General features: G+C 49.5%; 1 protein-coding gene across 1 annotated transcript; it reads left to right on the top strand.

Annotated features, from left to right (window-relative positions):
* The first annotated feature begins 1,403 nt into the window (after nt 1-1,403).
* Antxrl (ANTXR like) lies at nt 1,404-24,119 on the top strand. The gene is made up of 17 exons (XM_070020384.1): nt 1,404-1,852; nt 3,603-3,674; nt 4,612-4,683; nt 6,701-6,782; nt 6,883-6,916; nt 7,699-7,775; nt 7,853-7,921; nt 8,272-8,352; nt 8,456-8,516; nt 11,809-11,904; nt 13,775-13,844; nt 14,339-14,417; nt 15,859-15,957; nt 17,097-17,144; nt 18,131-18,238; nt 20,814-20,888; nt 23,447-24,119. The coding sequence occupies exons 1-17, from the start codon at nt 1,638-1,640 to the stop codon at nt 23,855-23,857; spliced, it is 1,749 nt and encodes a 582-aa protein (XP_069876485.1). The 5' UTR covers nt 1,404-1,637; the 3' UTR covers nt 23,858-24,119.
* Nucleotides 24,120-24,599: the final 480 nt, after the last annotated feature.

Genomic DNA, 24,599 nt, shown 5'->3' with positions numbered 1-24,599 from the left:
GATAATTGATAATACATAATATTAGTAGACCAATATGAGACCAATATGAGAAAAAGGAACACCACATGAAAGAAATAGCATGTACATATGAACATCCCCTTCACAAAGGAAGGAACACAGAGGTTAAGTCATGAGAACAGATAACCAATCCCATAAGGAATTACTAAAGGGCAAATTAAGGCTGCAGCTCAACATCTAACCAATAAGAAAGCTATAAAACTATGACAAGAAGAAATGCATGAAGGGTGTGACCAAAGGGAGCCACTGTGTTGCTGGGGAAAATATACTAGATTTAATAAATGTTTAAATACCATTATTCAAGACAGTACCTTAATTTAAGCATAGTTCAAAAAATTCCCACACATTCAGTGTCGTGTATCAGTTATAATTTTTATGTTAGCCATTTCCAGACAAAAATTAATTGTATTCACATAAAACAAAAGACAAGTCACATTGATCCAAGTATTGTCACCATGATGTCCCCTCAGAGTCTTACATTTCTAAATCTCCTTTGAATTTGATCCTCCACATTTTAGCATCTTCATCACATCCCTTTCCTATGTTCTGCGGTAGTCAGGCTCCAGAGAGAGCCCATTCCTACCTCTCACTATGGTAGCCAGGGTCTTCATCCCTTCCTCTGGAGCCCCGATGGGTTGGAGACAGAAGGGACACTATGTGACTTGGGAGGTGATGTCATAAAGGGCCACAGAGCTGCTGCCTGGCCCAGTGCAGATCCTCCCCCCTGGAGCTCTGAGCCACCATGAAAAAATCCACTCAACCCAAGGCCACCAGACTGTGAAGAAACTACATGCAGAGACTCATAGACAGACCACATGCAGGGTTTCTATGAAGAGTCCAGCAGAGGCCCCTTCCTCCCCCACCCTAGGCCCTAGGAAGGAAGCCTCCAGAGACTTCCAGTCCCCCTCACACAGGTCCCACTCCACTGCTCAGGTTTCTCCCCAACATGGCATCCCTCCCCCCCACATACACCCTCCCTCACCACATACCCATTAGTACAATAAAATAGTCTTTGTTTCATGTCACCAAAGAAGGATGGCTGGCTTGTAACCCAGACATAGAAAACTTCACTATGCCTCATCACAGAGGACTTTGGGGCCATGAATGGCCTCCATCTCCTGGATCCTCAGCCCCCTTCACCGCCCTCTCTCAATTAACAAAATGCCTAGCTTCTTTGGGCTGACCCCTCAAAACCCACTGCAGAATACTCTGAGGGGCTGTGATAAGGGACAAGGCAGCCTCATGACACTTCTAAAGATTCTATGATGGCCACTTAGCACTGTTAATACACAGGGCATTGAGCAGGGCTGCAGGTCACAAAGTCACCATGTCAACCCTCCTGTCCATCATAACTCCAGTGTATTTTGCCCTGGAGTGGGGGAAGGGTTACTCAAGTAGGGGGGAGGCAGGATACCCCAGAGTCAACTGCTTCCCCCAGTCCCTGTGCTCTGAGCAGGAGTGTGATGGAGGGCCACATTTGGCCATAGGGCACAAAGGGCCTTAACCCCTTGTGGGTTAAGCAAAGGTAACAAGGCCAGAGGCTAGAGGCCAGTATTCAGTCTACCTGTGACTGCACAGCACTCTTAAGTGCTGGCAAAGTCACAGGGACAGCCAGGAAAATGGGGAGCCACAATCTCCAGGTTCCCTGCTCTGCACTCTTCCTGTTGCTAATCCTGCAACTTCTACCGCGTGGTAGAGCAGATGGCCTCAAGTACAAAGGACCTGGCTGGAAAATACTCCATCGCCTGGGTCTAGGCAGAAGCTCCAACACCAGCCTGCAATCTAATGTGCATTCATGTCGGGGCATCTTCGACCTCTACTTTATCTTAGACAAGTGAGTTGCCCCTTGTTGTATCTGTATCCCCAATACCCTGGGGAAACAGTGGTTGGTTTCCCAGGAATCTAATGTTCATTCATGTGGGGGCGTCTTCGATCTCTACCTTATCCTAGACAAGTGAGTTTCCCCCTGTTGTATTCATATCCCCAATACCCTGGGGGAACAGTGATTGGTTTCCCAGTCCTGCCGGCAGAACCAGGTTTGAGAGATGACCCAATGTGCCCAGGCCTTGTTTGACTTGTTTCCTGAAAGAGGTTCTGCCTCTCTGATACCTTGCTCTGGGTCTGGTCCCTGGTGGCCCTCGGCCAACTGAACACTAGGAGCTGCCTTCTCAGCCAGATGAGACGCTTATTGCAGGAGCCCTGGGGAGGAGGCCTGGTTACTTCTGCTGACCACTCTTCCAGCATCACTGCTCCAAGTGTCCTTTGCTTTGCTAAGAACCAATACCTAAGGGGTATTGATGTAGAGGGACACAGGATAGTCTCTGAACTCTAGGAGCATCCATGTGGTCCTTGGTAAGCTGAGCTGTCCATTAGGCACCTCCTGGCTGGGAAGAAAGGGAAGATGGGGTAAACTTGGGTCTGGAGCAATGGCTTGGGCTCCTTTCTCATCTCTCAGTTAGGCTGGGGATGACATAATACTCATTCACACAGAGCTAGAGTGCAGTGCTCAGAAGTTGGGAGCTCCCCTGCTAGTTCCCCTTTCCTTCTTTGCACAGCATGGAGGGAGACTTCCAAACATCCTGGGTTGCAGAGAATCAAAGAGGTTTCTGTCTGGTGTCCCAGAGGGCAGTGGACTCCAAAGTTGGCAAGGTTTCCTAACAGCTGATGATGAATAGTCCTGTCCTTTGGCTGGGCTCTGTCCACCATCTCTTTCTATTTGAACATTTACTGTTGGAGGAACATGGGCTTCAGTTCATTAGTTCCCAGATCCAAAACAAAACTAAGTAAGTCCTTCTTCTCTCTTCAGTCTGACTTCTGAGATACTCTGAGCAGGTCTTGGCCCTTTGATCCTGGCAGAGTCTGGGTGTACAGGCATTCAGATGAGGATGTATGGCCCATAGGAATGGATAGTCTTACAGAATGTGTCTGTGGTCCATAAGCATCTATCTACTTCTGCTCTGGTGCACATGTCCTTCTCACTCTAAAGTCTTGCTACAAAGCCCAGTAGGAGCCAAGCCAAGCCCTAGAATAGAAGGGTATTACTAAGGTGAAATATTATTAATGTGTGCTTGTCATTAATGTGAATGCTGCAGGCTTCCCAACAGCTTGAGGGGGTAGGAGCTAGCTCCCCACTTCAGTTTGACAGTGAGTCTCCAAGTGACTGAGGCTTTTATATGTGGTCAGTCAAAGTTAGTTTGCAGTAAAATGTTATATGGATGAAAGAATTACTTCTTCCCGTGGTGTGAGTGAAATGATGGGATTATAAAGGCCCAGAGAAATGTCTGCTGGATCCACAAACTTGGCATCCTTACTCCTTGTCCCCAGCAACTATTTCTTTGATGTGTGTTGGGGTGGGGGGGGAGAGAGAGTGCCAGTCCTAGGATTTGAACTCAGGGCCTGGGAACTGCCCCTGAGCTTTGTTGTTCAAGGCCAGTCTTATACCACTTCCAGCCTTTTGGTGATTAAGTGGAGATAAGTCTCATAGACTTTGCTTTCTGGGCTGGTTTTGAACCACAATCCTCAGATCTCAGCCTCTTGAGTAGCTAAGATCACCAAACCCTGACTCCTGTCTCCTTTGTTTTCAGGTCGGGCAGCGTAGACAACAACTGGTTTGAAATTTATTCATTCGTGGAAAATTTAGTGAAGAAATTCCAAAAGTACGGCTTCTCCCTGCCACACAGGCAATGTGCTTCGAGGAACAGTCCCCCTGGGAGGCAGAGGGCACACCCATTAGATTTGTGGGCATGGGTACACAGATCCTGGTGGCACCAGCCCATGGCTGGCCTAGAGGCCCAGGGCCTCTAGGGTGGTCTGATCAGGCTGTAGAGTGAGTATGATTCAGGTGAGGGCTGGGAACATCAGGTCAGCTAGAGATCAGGGTTATAGGGATTTATTATATCAGGCCGAGGGGGTTAGATTTCCTGTTGGAAGCCATAGAAGGTTCTTGGACTAGGGGTGAGCAGACAAGATCCAGGTTATTCTCCAAGAAGAAAAGCCTGATAACTGTAGGTGAACTGAGTCAAGATCAAAGGCAAGGACAACGGGAAGTTCAGCTAAGGCAGTAGACAGCAATGTCCTAATGGGTCTGAAGGTCCTGAGCCAGAAGGCAGGGTAAGAGCTTCCCTGTGAGTGGCTATGAAGAGCAAGAGTGAGGAAGAGAGAAGAAGGGAAGTGAATGAGTAAAGACAGCTGGAGATTTCAAGAACATGGCAGCAAGGAAAAGCTAGAAGTCTTCATGGAGAAGCAGGAAAGACACTTTGCCTGTTTGACATGGAGCAGGAGTGTGGATCTGTGTGTATGAGTGCGAGTATGTATGTATGGGTTGAGTGAGAGTGTGTGTGCATGCATGTTAGTGTAGGTGGATGGTATGCACATGTGTGAGTGTACACATGTGTGAGCATGTCAGGGGTGTGTGTGTGTGTGTGTGTGTGTGTGTGTGTGTGTGTGTGTGTGTGGTGTCAAAGCCAGGAACAGACCAGGAGGCCAGAGCCAGAAGGGAGGGAAGAGAAGGGGAGCCAGACTGAGGCCCATGGCTGCTCCTGAGTCCCACTGACCAATTGCATCCACTTCTCACCAGCTGTGCTTCCTTCCCAGCTCAAGGGTTCGGATATCCTTCATTGTGTACTCAACAGATGCCAACGTACTCATGCCACTCACCTCGGACAGGTAGGGGTCACTTTGAACCCAGCATGGCCCAGGCCATAGGAGCTCCAGAAAGCTGCAGGCTTTGTGAAAACAGTTGGGAGACTTCCTATCATTGCACATAGTGGCTTTGTGACACTCTGCAGTAACTATACTGACCTCCAGCCCAAGCTCCACCCACTCTGGATAGCTGCTTCCTGGGAACCCACAGAGCCAGCATCTCCAGAAGTTCTCCACACTCTATCCTGTCATTCCTCACTCCTGAATTCCCTCTGGGAAGCAGACTGTGACAGCATCACAGATTGAGGGGAGCAAAGGGAGCAGCTATGTGCCTATGTTGGGCCTGCTGTGAGCATGTCACTGTCTCCCCTGGGAGAGCAGGACAGAGATAGCTGGGAACCAGAACTGCTGCATGCTTTATGGAGACAGCTGGCTTTCCCAATAGCAGCCAGGCAGAGGAGACTCGGGTAGTGTTGAGTCGCTGGCTGGGCTGCATGTTGTGGGGAGGCTTAACTAGCAGCAATCATGAAGCAGAGGTGACCCAACTGTGTGACCAGAGTCCCCAGGCCAGGATCTGGGCAGCTTCCACTGGCTGGGAAGGGGTGACTTTGCCTACAATGCTTGGGTTCCTACAGAGTAAAGAAGGCACATCAAGAAAGATGGGGACATTGGGGCTCAGAGGTGTCTGCCAGATTTCCTCAGCCTCTGTCCTGGCCCTAGAGAGAAGCCAGGAGCAGGGAATGAAGCAGAGGAAGCCAGTCCTCCTCAGGGCACAGAGCAGAGGACTTGGGGCCTGTAAAGAAGGTGCCTCAGGTCCAGCTTTAAGCAGTGGCGTGGGACTGCCTCTGTGGTCCGGAAACAACCCTGTAGGTTGTGTCCTTTGGCCTGGGTTTGAGAGAGGATTGAATGGGTATGAGGGGAAAAGTGGAAGTCCATCCAAGAGGAACTGTGGCAAGGCCCAGAGACACAGAAGGGGCTGGGCCGAGAGAAAGAGTTGGATTGGTCTGGTTTGGGCAGAGAGAAAGGAGCAAGGCTGGGAAGTGAGAAGGGAGCTGGGCTGCTCAGAGATGGAGGAGCCCAGCTGAGCAGACTCTGGTCTGGCCCCCACCACTGGGGTGCTGGGCACCACTAGGCAGACTCAGGCAGGGCTGGTTTGCAGCCCTCAGAGCTCAGCCCATGGCGGGATCTCTCTCTGCCCCCACCAGGAGGCCACCTCGGGGTTCACTCTAGGGCATGACGCTGGGCTACTTCAGGCTTGTCAGTTTGGATTAGCCAGAACCTAGCCACTGGCCCTCCCCCCCGTCCTGTCATAGCACTGCCACTAGAGCGGGCTCTGTCTTTTCCAATCCATCCTGTGGGCTTTAACAGCACCTGACAGGCCATGGCCCTGCCTCATGGCGGGCATTTGTCCCAGCTCGGGAACTTTGGAGCAGAAACACACAAAGGCCTGGAGACTGGCTCTGTTTAAACAGAGCTCTGTTTAGCAGGAAGGGAGTCAGGCCCCCAGGGGACAGTGGTAGTAGGGGAGGGGTGGGAATTGGGCAGGGACTTTTTGAAGGATGACATTGTCCAAACTCAGCTCTATCCATTGAAGGGCTTCAAACAAGGGTGGCTTCTGTAGTAGGGTTAGGATTAGGAATGCCAGCATCACTGAGAGTCCTTGACTCACAGATGTCCATCTTAAGATGCCATCACACTCACCAGAGAGGGTCCAGGCAGGGCATGGGGAAGGGTTTTCAAGGGAGGCCTGAGTGCCCTGAGACAGGACTAGACTGAGACGAAACCAGATCTTCCCAAGGGACTTGCTCAGCAGTTCCCCTTCCCCTCCTGACTTGCCACAGTGCTCATGGAGTGGGTCAGGGACATAGAAGGATGCCAAACCCTGTGTATTAGACCCAGTGCAGGATGGGAGTGACAGAGCTACCTGCCTGGTGCTCCTTCCCGCCCAGGCCATCTGCACAGTGGACAGGACTGTGCAGCTTGGGTGCTGTTTGTCACAATCAACCTTCTTCATCTCAACTTGCCTTCTCTTCTTTTGCAGACAAGAAATTCGTCAAGGTCTTAACAAACTTCAGCAAGTGGTGCCCGTGGGACACACATATATGCAAGAAGGATTTAAAAAGGTGGAGATGAGGAGGGCTTCGTATGGGAGCTGGCTCACGGTTTAGAGTGTCACTGGGGTCATCTCACCATCTCCCCCAATATTGATTCATATCTTTGCAGGCAATTCATCAGATAGAAAACGCCAAATCGTTAGGTAAGTGACCTGTGCTTGAATTGAGTTGGAGCAGACCCAGAGCCATGGCTCCCTGGAAAGGGCTGGGCACTGGTATCCCTAAGTCCCTTTCTTACTCTGCTCTTGGAGCCAGGTGCTGACCTCATTGCTGTGAGCAAAGCACCCCGCCCCCAGGATGGTTCTGAGGACAGGAGGCCCTGGGTAGACACATGTGTGGGTCCTTGACCTACAGATGGGCCTCATGTACATAAAGGAGGAAATGGCAGTGGGCTGAACTGATCAAAGACTCACTTCCCCCTGGCTGCCTTTCACCTCACCTGCCTCCTGGGCCCCTGGTCAGGTAGTTCAAACAGCTGTGCATACCCAGAACCCATGTTCTTCTGGACTTTGGGTCCCGAATGCCTGTCTGAGTAGTAGCTGGGGGCCTAGTGAGGATCGATGCTGAGGGTGCACAGGGTCCCCTTGCCTAGTGCCCTCTGACCAGCAGCCCTGAGCTGCTAGACTCCCAGTAGCAAGCAGGACCACCTGGTGGCTATAATCTGAGCAGGGTCCAGCTTCCACCAGCTTCACTCAGCCTCCTCTGCAGTGGTTCTGGCTGCTCCTCTCTGCCCTGTGGCCAGGATAGGCTTGTGGGACAGTCTGCCTTTTAGGTGGGGCCCTGTTGTAGAAGTCATATGTTGGTGGGTGCCTGTCTTTGAAGTTTGCGCAATGCCTGGCTCTAACAGCCTGAATTCATCCTGAAGCCTCTGCAGGCCCCTTTTGGAGCCTTGACCACTGGGCTCACCCTCTTATCTCTTCTGCAGGCAATGTTTCCAGTGTGATCATAGCTCTAACGGATGGAACACTGTTGCCAGATGCATTTGAGGCGACCAAAGAGGAGGTGAGGGCCTTCAATGTATAGCAGTAGTTTAGCCCAAGATATTTGGGGATTTCTTCTTAGCATTTCCTTTCTCTTAGGCTCACAAGGCTCGGAAACTGGGGTCTATCATTTATACTGTGGGTGTGCTGGAGTACAACAGAGACCAGGTACTTTCCATCGGGGGACCCAATGCTCTTTGCAGACTCTATGGGACAGATCTCAAAGAGAGATCCCCACACCAACCAGGGGGTAATCTCATCTGTCACTGGAGATTTACAGAAGGTGACAAAGGTGTCTTAAGTAGCCCGCCCCACACACACACACATTCACACACAGGGTGGGACAGCTCCCATTCTCTAGGCTTGAACTGAGGTAGGAGCCAGTGCCTGGCACTCAGCACCTGCTATTCCATGGGATCCCATAGTCTGAGGGAAAGACACCATCTCCCAGGTTTGGGTCCCTATTGCATCTTCTAGTTTGGGGACAAGGGGCTCAAGTCACCTCTTTTCCCTTCTAGCTGCTTGCAATTGCCGATACGCCAGAGCACATGTTTGGGGTGCAAAATGGGTTCAAAGGTTTGCAAAGCATCGTTGACTCCGTAAGTAGGGCATACAGAGAGGAGGTGAGCAGAGGCAGCGGGCATGTCTCTGGACCCTAAGGCTCATCCCATCTGCCCCGACCCTTGCTGCTCTCTCTTTCAGCTCTCTGCTAGGGCCTGTGTTGAAGCTCGGTCAGTGGAGCTGACAACCCTTTGTGCAGGAGGTAAGGGCCAGCACTGATGTGCACCCATAGCTTAACTCACCTGTGGGTATTTGTATGTGTGGGAACAGATGTCATTTTGTTGTATTGTACATGCCATTGTGTGTGGTGTGTGTACACGTGACATACTCATGGCATGGGTATGCAGTATGCATGTGGGTGTGTATGAGGTGAGCACGTTTGTGTGACAAAAATAGGTAATGTACTGTCCGTGTAATGTGTAATGCATGTTACAGGGGGGGTATGGATGGTAGTCTTTGTTATGTGGCTTAAGTAAATGCATGTGAAGTATGGAAGTGATGTGTAGTGTGGGGAATGTCACTTACCTGCGTCTGTTGTATAGAAGCTATGATGTTTATGTTGCTTGTAACATGTGTGTCATATATGGTGTACATGTATGTTGTGTGGTGTGTGCTGGTGGGGTGAGCATGTGGGTGTGTTTCTGTGTTGTGAGGCATTGTGGGAGAAGTAAGTGGGTGTGATATCTTTATATGACGTGTCTCTGAGTTTGTGTGTGGTGGGATGTGTGGGTGGGGTTCAAGGATGTCTTTGCATGTGGGAGAGGTGTTGTGTAGTCGATGTCTACATGTGGATTATGTGTGTGGTGTTCAGGTGGGTACTGCTGCTTTGGTGAGGTGTGCATGCAGTACAAGATTTGGAATGTATATATGGCTTATATGATCTGTGTGGTTTTGATGTGTGACTTGTGTGTTACAGGGAATATGGCATTTGTGTGCATAACAGTATGCCTTAACATGTAGTGTTTTGAGGCATGTGATACATTAGTCATTTTTTGTCAATCATGAGACTTGAACTCAGGGCCTGGGCACTATTCCTGAGCTTTTTTCACTCAAGGCTAGCACTCTACCACTTTGAGCTACAATACCACTTCTGATTTTCTGGTGGTTAGTTAGAGATTAGAGTCTCATAGATTTTCCTGCCCAGGCTGGCTTTGAACCACGATCCTCAGATCTTAGCTTTCTTCGTAGTTAGGATTACGGGCATAAGCCACCAGCATCCAGCTGATGTGCTATTCTTGGTATGTGTGGTGTGTGTCAGAGTGTGTTGGAGTGTGGCTGTGTGTACATAGTACATGAATGGCATGCATTCTTATGGCATAGTTAAGGTAGTAAATTATGGAGTGTTTGTGACGTGTGTGTTGTATTTCTATGGGGTATGTGGCTTGTGGTATGTGTGTTAGGGGTATAGTATTTAGATGCCAAGTATGTGGTGGCATGTGAATGAAAGTTGGTTGTAGAGTATTTGCCTACAGTGTAGTGGGTGTGCATATGATGTACCAGGTCTGAGGAGGACTCTGTGTGCCATTGTGGGTGTTGTGTGGATCTGAAATGTGTAGTGCATGTGTGGATGAGTGTGTGAGGTAGTGAATGTGGGCATGGAGTCTCCATGACCATCCACCAGGTATCAGGTAATGTACATGAGCGTTTATTCTGTGAGGACAGCTTGGATTTAAATACTGCTCATTTATCACAATTAAACATGCAGTGGTAATGTGAGGGAGAAAATATATTTAAAAATCAAGGAAGCCCCAGCAAATGGAATGGAGCAGTATGCAAACAGACAAACACATGGTGCAGTAGGAGCGCAGCCACAGGGCCAAGCGGAACAGGACTGTAGATGCCAATCACTGGAACTTAACACAGCCACCAAGTGGGACGAGAAACTGGGCAAATATGCTCATCAATGAAGAAAAATGAGGCACAGTCCAACATCCACCATCCTACTAGGGATGGAAGAAACCCCTCCTGAGAAAGGCAGACATAAACACAGCTACAACTGACATTCCTCCATTAGGGAAAAGGACACACCTGTCCCCATGGTCTGGAATTGAAAAAAGGTGTCCTCTTTCCATCCCAGGGGTCCTCCATCAGTGTGGTAAGGACATACCATAGTGGTCAGGGATGGCCACCTCCCTGTCAGTAGTAGTGCCCATGCAGGTATGACCTCACATGGCTGCTACCTGTACCCTGGGGAAGACAGTCAGAGAGCCATCAACTTCCCTTTTCCTGATGCTTCAGACAACACCAGCCTGGGTAGGTGGGTCCTGGCCTTGCATCCTCCATGGGTGGTCCCACTGGCAGAGAGAAATATGTTCTGTTCTGCATTGTATCTAGTCTGGGGTCAGGACCACAGATCTGGGTCCTGTAGTGTGGCCTCCAATGGACAGAAATAGCAGATCAGGATTACTGGGAGACATAGATATCAATGTGCTGCGGTCCCCAGCAGAACCTCTGGAAGCTGGTCCTGATATGCCCACCCTAATCTTTGGCTCTGGATTGTCCCACCCCCTCCCAGGCTGCACAAGAATCAGAGACTGCTGTGCCAGAAGTCAAGGGGGCTGGAGGACCACTTCCCACAGAAGATCTCTTCTGCCTCTGGGATTATGATCCTGCACACATAGGCCTTAGTATCTGGGTAGCTGTGACAAACCCCAGGTGAAGATGTGATTTGTCACCTTTTCCTCACTGGTGCTGAACCAAGGTGACAGGTGCCTCCACACAGCTCAGCCAGTGACCTGTTAAACCATTGCCCATCTTATACAAAGCTGCCACACACAGGGTGACAGTCATTAGTGGGAAGCCTAAGGCACTGCATCAACCAGGATGACAGAGAACCAATGATAAAAGCCAGGTGCACAGGAGACACTCATCCATCAACTGACCTGGGCTTCTCAAGTGCCATGTGGGATGGGAAAGAGCCAGGCCTGGACTAGGGGCAAATGTACAGGCAAATGAGCTTGGATTTGAAGCCAGAAGACCTGTGGTACTGACACCAACTGCTCTCTCTCTCTGGCCCCTTGTACATTGCTGGCCTCAGGAGGCTTGGAGGTGTCACACTGGTGTGAGGTCATTGGTGGCTGAGGAATAGATGGGGTGAAGAAGGTGAGTTGGTCTCTGGACCCACAGTTGAGTTGGGATGTCTCCTGTGAGGCGCCCCTGTGGGCAGGGACCTCCTCTCCCCTTCATCTTTCCCCTTCTCAGACCTGTGACATCAACATCAACCCTGGCTGTGCTGTTTCCTGCAAGCTTGATGCTTTTCATGGACATATTGTATCAGGGACAGTAGAGAAATGTCCAGATGTCCTCGAGGCAGTGTATTAGCATGGATACCTAGTAACTTCGTATGAGGATATAGCCTGCAGAACTCACAGGTGTTGGCTCACAGCGGCCTGATTCATGTGGGTCCCTTGGGAACTCCATCTGGGTCACTGGCTGCCGTGAACAATGAGACCAGATGGAACACAGCCCTTTCTCACTCAGAGCTGTCCTTGCAGAACCCTATGAAGTGATCGTTTCTGGACATGGTTTTCAGAACGCAAAACACCCATCCCTGATTGTTTGTCGATTCAAGTTCAACAACAACATCTTGGGTAAGTTGTCCACCTCTGTGCCTCCAAGTCATGCATTTTCCTTCTCCTCCACCAGCCAAGCCCTCCAGACCTTGCCAACAATTTGTAGCACTTTGGGTTGGCAGGAACTTGGATCTGTGGAAAGAGAGACTGGGCTAGGCTGCCCCTCAGCTAAACAGAAGGGAACAATAAATCTCCAACATCCAAAAGTAACTCAGAGCAGTCTTTCATCTCAGTGAGGCTGGCTTGATGTTGGCTTGTCCTCACAGCGGCTTTTACCCTATTCCGTCCTCCCTTCCTCCCTGACAGCTGAGGCTGCAGACCTCCAGTCTGCTGGTGGGTCAGGGGAGTAGCTCTCAGGAAAAGAAGGAGGCAACTTCACTGCTGGGGTCATGTGAGTCATAGTTGTCTTTGAGGATGCCTGTCTCGGGGCATTGAGTTGGTCTTGTGCACAGAGAACCTTCCCAGAAAGAGATTGATTTCAGGCTATAGAAGGGAAGCCAGGGACCTGGGAAGTTGAAGCCAGCTATAGAGAGCAAGCAGCTCAACCAGCAATGATTCAGCTTGGCTCTCGACTCTTTTCTTTATGTGATAGGCAAGATGGAAAGAATTCAATATCAAGAATGATGATGATTTGAGCCTTCCAAGGGAAGGAAGGAAGGAAGGAAGGAAGGAAGGAAGGAAGGAAGGAAGGAAGGAAGGAAGGAAGGAAGGAAGGGACGGAGGGAGGGAGGGAGGGGCGGAGGGAGGGAGGGAAGGAAGGAGGGAGGGAAGGAAGGAGGGAGGGAAGGAAGGAAGGAGGGAGGGAAGGAAGGAGGGAGGGAAGGAAGGAGGGAGGGAGGGAGAAGGAGAAGAAGGAAGGAAGGAAGGAGAATCAGGAGGGAGGAGAAGAGAAAATGAGAGAGGAAAGGAAAGAGGAAGGAGAGGGAGGGAGGCTTTTCTTAGTAAACAGCACCACCATTCACCCAGATCATCTAGTCAAAAATCCTGATGTTATCCATGATTCTTCACAATGTACCTGTGGACTCTAGGTCCAAAGTGTGTGTATCTGGGGTATGTGCCATCCACAATGGATCAATCTCACTTGGACTAACTCAAAAGTTTTCTCGGTTTTTCTTCTCTTGGCTTGCTTCTTCACCTCCTCAATAAGCTGAATAGTTCCTGCTTTAGGACCTGAGCACATACAATTCCCACTGCCCAGAACACGCTTCCCTCAGATCACTCCCTGGCTGGTCATTGCCTTGGTCTCAGTTCAAATCTCAGCTCCTCAGCCTCAGCTGTCAGGGAAGGAGGGAGGATGGAGTAGGGTAAAAGCTGCTGTGAGGACAAGCCAACACCAAGCCAACCTCCCTGAGATGAGAGCCTGCTCTGAGTCACTTTTGGACGTTGGAGATTTATTATTCCCTTTTGTTTAGCTTCTAATGACATCGTGCACATCATACTACATGCTATAATCATACCTGTTACCCACTTGCATACCCAACCCACACTGTGTGGTTGTCTGATACCCACCACAGAGCCTTTCCATCAGCTTCCACATGTGTAGAGTCCATAAGAACTTGTATCTCTCCAAAGAACCACACACTCACAACTAGGTAGCCATCCTGATAACTTGTATGTTACTATTTGGGCTTCCCTCTGTGTTCTACTCTGTCCTCTACCCCTGTCAGTCCCTGGCAGGTGAGCATCTGAGTCCAGGGCTCTTGCTTTCCCAACCTGTTGACACCAGGACTTTGCTTGGGCTGGCAAAGCTGAAAGTTGAGTCTGAATAGGTGTTCTTAAGTAGAAACTCAGGAGAAGCTGGTTCTCTGACAGTGTCTACTCTGCTAGCACAGAGAGTGACAGGGGTGGATGGTTGTGACCATGAACAATATCCTGTCACTTTTATTAGATGAAAAAGCCATCAGTATGACAGAGAAGACCATAGTTTGTCCTGGACCAGTATTGGATAAAGCTGGACAGTAAGTGCCCATTTTGGAGGTGGGAGGGAGGAGAGCAGGGGTCAGTGTTTGCAGGTAGTATATGTGCAGAATACAGGATGGCCCTCTGTCAGGCAGTACGTATCTGCAGAGGAGGGAAGAGAACACTGTTCCACCTGCCCTCACCATAGCATCCAGGGATGCACAATGTCCAGGCTCTATGAGCCCAATGGTGGGTCCCTTTGCTCGAGGTTGCCTTTAAGAGCTAAAACTCTATAATAAATGTTATAATGGAGCCATCATGCAGATCCCCTGATTGGCCCCCATGACATAGTAAACTAGGAGCTTCCTCACAGTCAGACCATTGACCATTATTGCAGAAGCTCACCCCCTACTGTTTGGGGATGAGGTCTCACGACCTGCTGTTCACTCTCTGGGAGTACCAAGTGCCATTTCCAATTTATTCTCCATTTTGCCAAAGGCCTACCCCATGTTTTCTTCAGCTTTTCTCACCATGTTCCCCCTCTGTACATTAGGACGGTCATTGTCCAAATCAGCCTGAACAATGGCATTACCTTCCTTGGGAACCAGATCAGCTATTCCAACATCAGATGTGTGAGTATCCATTTGGGGGTGTGGCCCCTGGCTGTTGGAACACCTGTACTGATAAACTTTTCCGGGAAAGACCAAAAAGGTGAAGGGTCCCAGGCCCAAGTGTAGCTGGGATCTGGAAAACCCATCCCAATCCCTTCTGGGTCCATGTGGCACAGTGGGGCTGTGTGGCAGGGGACAGTCCAGGATGTCCTGGACACCAGCTCCTCCACACGGGTGTGTCAGGCACAGAGATAAGAGGGCTCCCCCAACGGCAGTCAGGGTGTGTGCCAGTGACTCAATGCCCCAGCCACACGTGAGACAAGCGGTCTCAATCTTCACTCTGGACCCATCCCCAAGCCTGCCATTGGCATGGTCCTCAGGCCCCCCTCTTTCCCCTCCTTCTTCTCTCCCTCCCTAGTGCTCCTAGGCCCCTTACACCTGCAGCTGTCAGGTGTGTGGCTGGCTCTGCTCCCTGGGGAGGAGGATGCTGGTCCCCAGGGACCAGCTTCAGGCCATCTCTGCACCCAGGACTGACTGAGGAAGGCTGGGCAGGCTGCCTGCCACATGGCACCTGAGCTTTCAGACTGGTAGTGAGAACAAGAGAGCTGTCCCCATTCCTCTAAATTCTGAACGCCCATATGCAAATGTGGGATGGCTACCCCTGCCCTTGGGGACATGTGTAGCTCAGGTTCAGTGAAGTGAGTGGGGGAGGGGGGAGGCCAAGGATACAGAGCCAAAGTAGGAATAAAGTCAGGGAGGCTGACCCTGTCACCTGGTCTGACTCTTTCTTGGGCCTGCAGGTTTCTGGGACCCCAAGCCTCCCCCTCCCCAATCTAGGCACCGTATCTTTTTGGTTGTCTTCACAAAACCCTGTATCAAGCCAGGAGCTGGTGGTTTACACCTGTAATCCTAGCTACTCAGAAAGCTGATATCTGGGGACCGGAATGGGGGGGGGGGGGCATGGTTCAAAGCCAGCTTGGGAAAGACAGTCCATGAAACACTTATTTCCAGTTAACTAGCAAAATGCTGGCAGTAGAGCTGTGGCTCAGGTGGTAGAGCATCAGCCTTGAGTAAAAAGCTAAGGGGCAGGACCTAGGCCCTGAGTTTAAGCTGTAGTACCAGAACAACAACAATAACAACAACAACCAAAACAAAAAACAAAAAACACTGTACTATTAATAGAGGCCAATTGGGCAAGGGAGCTAGGTTCCTCAGATCCCTGAGCATTCTGAGCCATTCTGGGCCTTCCTGGGCAGAGAAGGGCTAGAGGTGGGATCTGAGCTGTCTGGGAACCAGCCCTACTCCTTAATCCCCCTACCTCCCAAGACAATCCCTCTATCTGGGAAACCTCTGGAGGAGGATAAAATGATGGAAAGAAAGGGCTGGTCACTCGGATTGGAGTCCCCACACCTCTCCCCAGGCCTCTGCCACTGTACTATCTGCCACATACTCTCTGTCACAGGGAAACGATGACTCAAACCTGAAATTACTTGCTTTCCTGCCGGCCCTTCTACTACTTCCCCTGCTGCTGTGGTGTTGCTGGAAGTTGTGCTGCAAGAAGGTGAGAGCCCCCACGACCTGCCCACACCCAGGGTTTAGGCACATGACCTCCTGCCCAGAGACACAGAGGGCAGCCCAGGATCCCACCTGGGGGCAGTTGCCCATCAAGTCTGACCCAGTCAACCCATAACCTCTACCATCACAGAGCCACACCATAGACCCAGCCTGGGCCCCCAGAGCATGACCAGATAAGGCCAAGGCTAGCTTAAGCAGGTAAAAGGCCACTGTAGAGAGTAGAATCCAGACACTGGGGCTAGTCCTCTGCAAACCTCAGATGGACAAGAATCCAGGTGCAGCAACTGTAGGGGCAAGAAGAGGACAGGATTTCCCCATAAAGGCCAGTGGCCCCACATGCAATGGCACCAGCCAGGGAGGCTGAATGCCCTCTGGGGCAGCCATGACATTCACATCAACCCAGGTCTCTGCATGATTCTAGCACCTTCTATCATTCCTTCACCTTTCACTACTGAGCCTCACTGTGAACACAGACTTGGACTTGAGAGGCACACACCCAGAAGTGGCAAGTTCTTTCCCCCAGGGAGCTCATCGTCAGGCACCCTCTGCTTGAAGCAGGGAGGTGAAGTGCTGACTCGCATGATACACAGTCAGGGCCCTGGGTAAATAGGGCAGGGACAAAGAATGAGATTGGCAACTGGGGCATTAGAGACAGTAGGGTGCTGGTGAACTGAAGTTGGAAGGAACATTCCAGAGAATTGTAGGAAGGAAAAAGAAAGGGCAGATGTGGGAAAGACAGAACAACCAGCATCAAGCAGGCAGGGCCCATTTCTGCCCAGAGGAATAGATAACAGAGAAGCTGAGGAGGACATTGTAAGGGTAGGGAGGAAGGGCCCCGGAGCTCACACAGAAAGGGAGGCAGGAGAGGACCCTGCTGTGGGTGGGGTGGGCAGAAGAACAGCCCTGCAGTCACTGGGCCTTCAATGTGGGGCTCATCTCCCAGCTCAGGGCTCCCTCCAGTCAGATAGAGCTTCCTGGAACCATCTCTACAAGTGCAGTGTGTCCATACAGACAGGCCCAGGCTGTGTTCTGTCCCCATGGTCAGAACAGGGCTGCCTCCTTTGGGGCTGAGGCACAGCGCACCCCATCATCCCAAACCTGTCTTGTGTCTATTTCTCATTCTAGCGAGTCAAGAAGCCTCCTCCTCCACCACCACCAGAAGCAGCAAAGGAAGTGAGTCCTGCTATGAGTTTTGACATCATCCTAGTCTGAGGAGTAACCATGAAAAGGGACAGATGAAAAGAGGTTGGAGGGTCAGCTTAGGACTGGAAGGAGAAACCCTAGCAGTGATTTTGTCTACCCAGTGCCCCTGTCCAGCCTCCCAGCAGCTCCCCATGACTAGAGGCATGATGCCATGGGACCCACTTCCCCATGTAGAGCCATCATTACTGTACCAGTGGACTCTTTCTGGTTCAGTAAGCCTCTTAGGGGATGCCTAGGATGAAGCCAGGTTCCTGAAAAAGGAGCCTCCTATTTCTGGTCTAAGTCTCCACCTCCAGCTCCATCTCTGGGTATCTGTCTAGTTTGTTTCTTTGATTTGTCTTGATCCCTTGGTTCTAGTTAGGCCCAGAGCACAGCTGAGGTCAGCCGTAGGGACCACAGGTCTGAGGAGAGGTAGGCATCTTGGCTGGCTTGAACTGTGATGTCTGTCTTCCAGGGTGAGCTCAGGAACCAAGTTATGTGAGCAGCTATGGTTCACCCAGGGTAAACCAGAAGAGACAGTGAATGGCTGTAAGAGGGAGTGTCTGGGCTTGGGGAGTAAGAAGACCTTGGCTCCTTACCCAGGCTGGGACCAGTACAGGCTGTGAAATATCCTGGGAAGACTATGCCTATGAGGCCAAAGCCAGATAGAAGGGGAAATCACCTGCCAATCCCAGATCACTGCCTAGCCTCCAGGCTAGCTTCTGCCAGCTCAGGCTGTCCAGAAAAGCCAAGGGCACAGAAATACACTGGGGACAGTTCGGGAGGTTGCACATCATCTGTAAGCCAGAAGAAGTGGCTGTTCTTCTCAAGGAAGACCCTCACCCATGAGAGAGGGTTGCTACTCATTCCTTACTCCATTTACCCTGCAGCATTAACTGCATGCAGGGCTGCAAGTGGACACAGCATGCATCCTCCCATGTGCTTCAGACAAGGCAACTGGTGTTCTTTCCTTCTAGGAGATAGAAGATGAGTGCCCTACGCCACCTGCAGCGCCATGTCAGTCTGTGAATGCCTACCCAACCCTGGTCATTTCTTGCTGTGGATGCGCAAGCAGACCAATGCAGGTGACAAGGGCCCTGTGGTGTGCATGCTGTGACCTCTGCTGGGCAGAGGAAGAAAAGCATAAACCAGTTCTCACCCAAGAGGCCTGAGCCTGGGGCCTCTGATGCGGCCCTGATGTGGGGGCTCTGATAATGTGTCTCTAGGGGACCAGATATGGACTGCATGGTATCTGTGTCTAGCTGACACCTCTCTAGGCCCTCAAGGGAGGGCAGCATGAATTGGGACTTCTACTACCCACCTAACCTGTCCTAGCACCTGCCTTGTTTAGACAGAATCAAGGTTTCTGAATGACTTCTTACCAGTCTCTCCCTAGTCTACAGAGTCACTGACCTCAGCCCTAGCAGTGTCTTTGATGTCCTCTAGCCTGTAGGTTGATGAGCCAAGACACATTGACTGGCAAAAATAATTTTTAAAAAACAAGTTTAGGAGTAATAAAAAATGACTAGCCAGGTGCTGATGGTTCATACCTATAATCCTAGCCACTCGGGAGGCTGAGATTTGAGTATGAAGCCAACCCAAGTGAGAAATTCTGTGAGACTCTTATCTCCAACTACCAGCAATATGCCAGAAATAGTGGGATGGCTCAAGTGGTAGAACACCAGTCTTGAGTGAAAAAGCAAAGGGAAAGTACAAACTTGAGTTCAAGTTCCAGTACCAACAAGGAAGGAAAGGAGGAAGGAAGGAAGGAAGGAAGGAAGGAAGGAAGGAAGGAAGGAAGGAAGGAAGGAAGGAAGGAAGGAAGGAAGGTGGGAGGGAGGGAGGGAGGGAGGAAGGTGGGAGGGAGGGAGGGAGGGAGGGAGGGAAGGCAGGTAGGCAGGCAAGTAAGCAAGCAGAAAGGAAAAAATTAAAAGAAAGAAAAAGAAAAGGGCAGGAAAAAATAAAGAGAGAAAAAAAGAAAGAAAGGGAAAGAAAGAAAAAGGACTAGTCTTTAGGCATTGGTGGCAGCATCATTAAAATAAAATTTAAAAATCAGGTGGCATGGCAGGTCCCAGTCCCCGGCTCTTCATGACCAATGAGGCACTGGGCTGGCCCAGTGGTCCTGTTTGCCTGTGGAGATAAGACAAAAGGAGCTATGGAAAGGGAGAGACCCTGTGCAGAAGTTGATCCTGGAAGGGACACAAGAGAAATTCAGCCCAAGGTCCCTTCCCTTCTTCTAGGTCTATCTTATGAAGGAGAAGCTGGCCAATCAGCGATGGACTGACCCCAGGAGGCCAGGATTAAGAAAGAAAGGCCCTTCCTGGTGCTGTCCTCCTCTTTGGCTCATGGCTTTGTCTGTGGCAGACCCAGCACTTCCTCCTGGGAGCTTCTAGTCTAGTCCTTCTGGGGGCACAGCCTTGGCCCTTCCCTCACTGTAGGCCATAGCCAGTGAGCCAAAGCCCAAACTCCAGAGAGAGAAGAGACCATTGCTTCTGGCCTACTCTGACCACTCACTACCTCTTTTCAACCCCACCCCTCTTGTTTTTTTAAGGTTTCTTTTTGAAATTATTATCTTTAAGTCATTTTATGATGGATTTCCCATTTAACCAAGCAGTCTATAAATACAATATATCTTGATCAATGTCATCCTTTTTAACATTATCACCCATCCCTCCCTAACCTACCACCTCCCCCCCTTGTAGGATATATATTGAGTTGTCTGCATCCCCCCTTTCCCTCTTTTTCATCTACTCCCTTCCCCTTGACCCCACTCTACACCTTTCAAGTACTTGCTTCCTGGTGTTTTATTTTGCTTTCACTTTGGCTTTCTAAGAATTATACTAATTAAGAGCTCCTTGAATCAATATACACTTGCATACCACCCAACATATTTACTTAGGAGTTTGTAAGCTAAATCTAGCTTCCACAGATAAGGGAAAACATGGATCCTTTGTCTCTCTGGGCCCAACTTACTTAACATAGTTTTTCCCAAGGCTTTCCATTCCTTCTAATGGATGAGTTCAATTCCATTCTGTAATTTATACCATATTTTCTTGATCCATTCATCCACTGAGGGGCACCTGAGCTGATTCCATTCCTTGGCTAAGGTACTGCAATGAATGTGGTTGTGCTGATGGCTTTGCTATATCCTGGTTTATGATCTTTTCCCATCCCTTCTGGGTGACACCTGACAGGTCCATAGCTGTAGGGCTGCAGCAAAAGTACAGCCTGACCAGGCGAGGGCCTCTCTGCTTCCTCTCTCCTTCCTCTTCTCTCTGCCCTTGTCTCAGACACCTGTCCAAGTAAGATGTGAGGCCTCTCATCTCCTTCTCTTAGTGTCCCCTCCCTCCAAGTCCAGCCCCCCAATTCTGGATCCCTACTCAGAACTTGTGCTCACCTCAGGCCTCCATCTGCTGCCACAGGGGACCTCAGCCTTTTGAATTCTCCAAAGCAGGCCTCCAAGCTTTTCCTCTTCCCCAAAACACTGTGTCATTCTAGATTCCTAATTTCTTTGTGTCCTGGACACTAGCCTACCAGGCTCTCCTCTGGAGGTCACAGGTCACAGATCCCTGGGGAGACGTGGATGACTTGGGTGGCCTTGCCTTCTGTAGAGGCTGTGGCCCTGGCAGGCCGCTTCCTTATATCCTCTCTGGTTTTTAGGGCACTGTGGCTCCCTGCTGCTACATTCCTTCAGCCTGCCACCAGACATTTCCATGTTGTTCACCCAGGATCCAGGTGAGCAGGACACAAGGATATTCTTGATGGACAGAAAGGCCATTGCTTTGACCTCCAACCCTGTGGGGCTGGAGCTCAGGGTATAGCCTTTGTGAGCTGATAAATGATGCCCATGACGTGGACCCCTGTGCTCAGGAGTTTGTCCCATGGCACATCATGGGGGCCAGGAGGGGACATGGTTGAAGGTATTCGTTGGACAACCCTCACCAATTTAACAGGTAATGAAAGTCCCCTCTGTGCCACTGTTTAGTGAATATGAGAAGAAACCACATTCTTAGGACTGTCATTGCTGGGGCGCCAATACGGGTAGCAGGTATTTAGTGAGGCCACTTGTGGGCCAGCTAAGAGCCCAAGCACTAACTATATCCTGTTTTAATTCCCCCAGCAACTGTACAGTGGGTCTTATCCTCCCTCTCGTTTACCCAGAGGCAGCTGAAGCCCAGAGAAGCTGAGTAACTTGTTCCCTGTCAGTCATTTGTCTTGCCCATGACAGATGTCAGCTATCCATCTTCCACTACCATCCACTGCACATCCCTTTTCCTGAAGTAGTTCTCAGGCAGGGCTCAGCCAGGCCCTCTTGTGGGTATGGCAAGAAGTAGAAAGGCAACAGGATTTGCCTGGGAAAATCTCAGATCCTAACTTTGGGACTGGGGTGGTGATAGAGTTTTCTCTAACTCTTTGCCACCCTGCCCTGCCACATACAAATCTCCATGAGATCAGGAAACCCAGAAGTAGAGCCAGAACTCCAAAGCTCTATCAGGACAGGCTAAAGATCAAATAGTTGTCACTCGTCTGGGGTACTGTCACTTTATTGTGGAAAGCTTGGGCCACTGTGAGAAACAGCCAACTGTCAGCTAGTTTCAATAGCTGCCTTCAGTGAATAGGGGCAGCCTTCCGGCACCCCACATACACACCTCTTTACCTGGAGACCTCAGACTCCAGGTCTCTGCAGCCAGCTAGAAGCCTCTCTTTCTGCAGACCCCTCCCCAGCCCTGTTCTCCCACTCCTGCAATAAAGCCCAATACCCTCCCAAGCAATTTAAATAGTCAAGAAAGGTAAGCTATAGATAAACATAAGGCACGCTATTCTATCCATAACAGCAGCAAAATCTGAATGCCAACAAAAGTAAGACTCACCTACCATGAAAAGAAATCACAAAACTTTACTTGTTGCTTTAAGTAAATATTTGAAAATATAAAAGCCTCAACCACAATAACAATATCAACTCGTGTGTGTGTGTGTGTGTGTGTGTGTGTGTGTGTGTATACTGGTCATGGAGCTTCAACTCAGGGCCTAAACACTGTCCCTGAGGTTTTTGGCTCAAGGCTAGCACTCTACCACTTGAGCCACAGCTCCACTTCTGACTTTTTAGTAATTAAATGGATATACGAGTCAAATGGACTTTCCTGTCTGGAATGGCTTTGAACCACCATCCTCAGATCTCAGCCTTTGAGTAGCTAAGATTTCAGGGTTTTTTGAAAAACAAAAGAAACTGGAGAACATTGAGGACTGCCATGGAGTGCCAAACTATACCTAGAAAATAAAGTTACTAATATACCAGCAGACATCTGGTTGGCCAGAAAAGACTCTCTGATATTTAAGCTGAAAACAAATTGGTAAAAAGAAGTCAATGAATGCTAGGCATAAGTGGCTCATGGCTGTAATCTTAACTTCTCAAGAGGTTGAGATCTGAAGATTGGGATTTGAGGCCAGCCTGGGCAGGAAAGCCTGTGAAACTCTTATCTTCAATTAGGCACCAAAAAAGCCAGAAGTGGAGCTGTGGTTCACGTGGTAGAGCACTAGTCATAAGCAAAAAAAGCTAAGGAACACCTAAGGCCCAGAGTTCAAGCCCAGGAGTGGAGTGAAAATTGGAGGACTTCTTTCTAAGCAGAGAAAATAGCTCATAAAAATGTCCTGGGGCAACGTGAATGTGGAGAAGCAGAAAGCAGGAAACCAAATACTGCCAACCATTGCACACACGCGCGCGCGCGCGTGGTCGCACACACACACACACACACACACACACACACACACACACAAAGAATCACATAATTTATTTTTGAAATAATGACCCTTGAGCACAAAGATTCATAAAAAGGTATCCAAGGATCAGTGATAAAATACAGGTAAAATCATTCCCAAATTAACTAATTAAAGGATTGGAGTTCTTACAGAAGTGTTTTTAATGTAAGAGACTAGAACATGGATATATCTTTTGGAGTCTGAGTCAGTGTTCTGAAGTGTCTATATTTGTTTTGGAAACCTTTGTAGTGTCCAAAGTTGGACGTCATTGGGCTTTTTGAGAGTTTTTTTGAGGTGCACATGTATAAGACCACTTCCCTCATAAACTCTCACCTTCATATGTTTTCATTTGTATTTTTATTTGCACTTGACTCCAGTGATTCTGTTTTGATTATGATTTGATTTGATTCACATGCAGCCTCAGCAAAGCCACCTTTGTCAGCCTCGCTGGGTCCTGATGACCCTCAGCCAGGCAATGGCAGCCTCTGCCTCAATTCCATGGTATCTCAGTGAACTTCTCTCTCTTCACTCCACAGGGCAGAGGCACCAGCTTTGCTGTCATGAACCCCAGCTGCACACAGGTCCCCTGCCCTACACGGATCTGCCTCCGACCCAGTCAGGAATGCTGCACCATCCCACAGGCGACCTGCGCCCCAAGGATCTGTCTTCAATCAAACAGGGACTGTGTCTCCATTCCAAAGGCAGTCTGCTCTGCAAGGAACTGCTGTCAATTAAGCAGGGAGTGTTTTCCTGTAGCACAGACAGTTTGCCCCCCAAGGGTGTGCGCACAACCCCGGCAATGCCCTCCCTTAAGAAACTACCAAGCCAAGTATACCAGAACTCCCTCCAAGATGCTGCCACTGCTCTCTCCCCAGGCCCGTAAATCTGGAGAGTTTCCTTATTGCCCCTACCCTTATCGTTCAACTTCTGACGGATCAAAAACCTAAAATTAACAGATTTTTTTGTTTGCTAAATTGGACATATGTACTGAATCTGAAGGGTTTCAGAGCCCCCAAAGTAGAGAGAATAGAAAGATCTACAAGGGCCATTGAAATAAGTATGTGTAGAATGTTCCAAAAAAAAATGATACAGAGTGAGGGAAGGGAAGGCACTGTATGAAAGGAAATGTACTCATTACATGACTCGTGTAATTGTAATCCCTCTGTACATCACCTTGATAATAACAATAAAATAATTTTTTAAAAATGATACAGGCCAGATACAGGTGGCTCATACCTATAATCTTCACTACTCAGGCATCTGCAATCTAAAGATCATGATTCAAAGTCAGCCTGTGCAGAAAAGTCTATGAGACTTTTATCTCCAATTTCCAAAAAGGCAGAAATGGAAGTGACCTAATTGGTAGACCATCAGACTTGAACAGATAAATAAAGCCAAGCAAAAGGAGAGAAGGGGCATGAGGTAATACAAGAGCAGTTAATCATGGAAAAGGCAGTTAGAAAAAAGTGCATTCAATTACACATGTAACATGACTAGTTAATGAGAAAAATAGAATGCTGGGAAAGGCACATCTGTCATGTCCAGGTAATGTCCTGCACAGATCAAAACAGGATGAATGGGGAAAGCCATTGTGGGTGCCCCAGGGGGACCAAGGAAAAGATGAGAGGCTGAAGTGTATCACAACTCTCTTCCTGCTCCACGGTCAGAGGTAACAGGAACAGCACACAC

The sequence above is a fragment of the Dipodomys merriami genome, unplaced genomic scaffold, assembly GCF_024711535.1.
Source record: "Dipodomys merriami isolate MVZ:Mamm:240054 unplaced genomic scaffold, mDipMer1.0.p SCAF_14, whole genome shotgun sequence".
Taxonomy (NCBI): domain Eukaryota; kingdom Metazoa; phylum Chordata; class Mammalia; order Rodentia; family Heteromyidae; genus Dipodomys; species Dipodomys merriami.
Note: the sequence above shows the minus strand (reverse complement) of the source record. Positions and strands in the feature narration are given on the sequence as shown.

Excerpts from the sequence above, each read along its gene's own strand:
- Antxrl (XM_070020384.1), top strand. The coding sequence starts at position 1,638 with ATGGGGAGCCACAATCTCCAGGTTCCCTGCTCTGCACTCTTCCTGTTG. Across the intron at positions 7,776-7,852 it reads TTGAGGCGACCAAAGAGGAG|GCTCACAAGGCTCGGAAACT; the intron begins GTGAGGGCCTTC and ends CCTTTCTCTTAG. Across the intron at positions 18,239-20,813 it reads GCGCAAGCAGACCAATGCAG|GGCACTGTGGCTCCCTGCTG; the intron begins GTGACAAGGGCC and ends TCTGGTTTTTAG.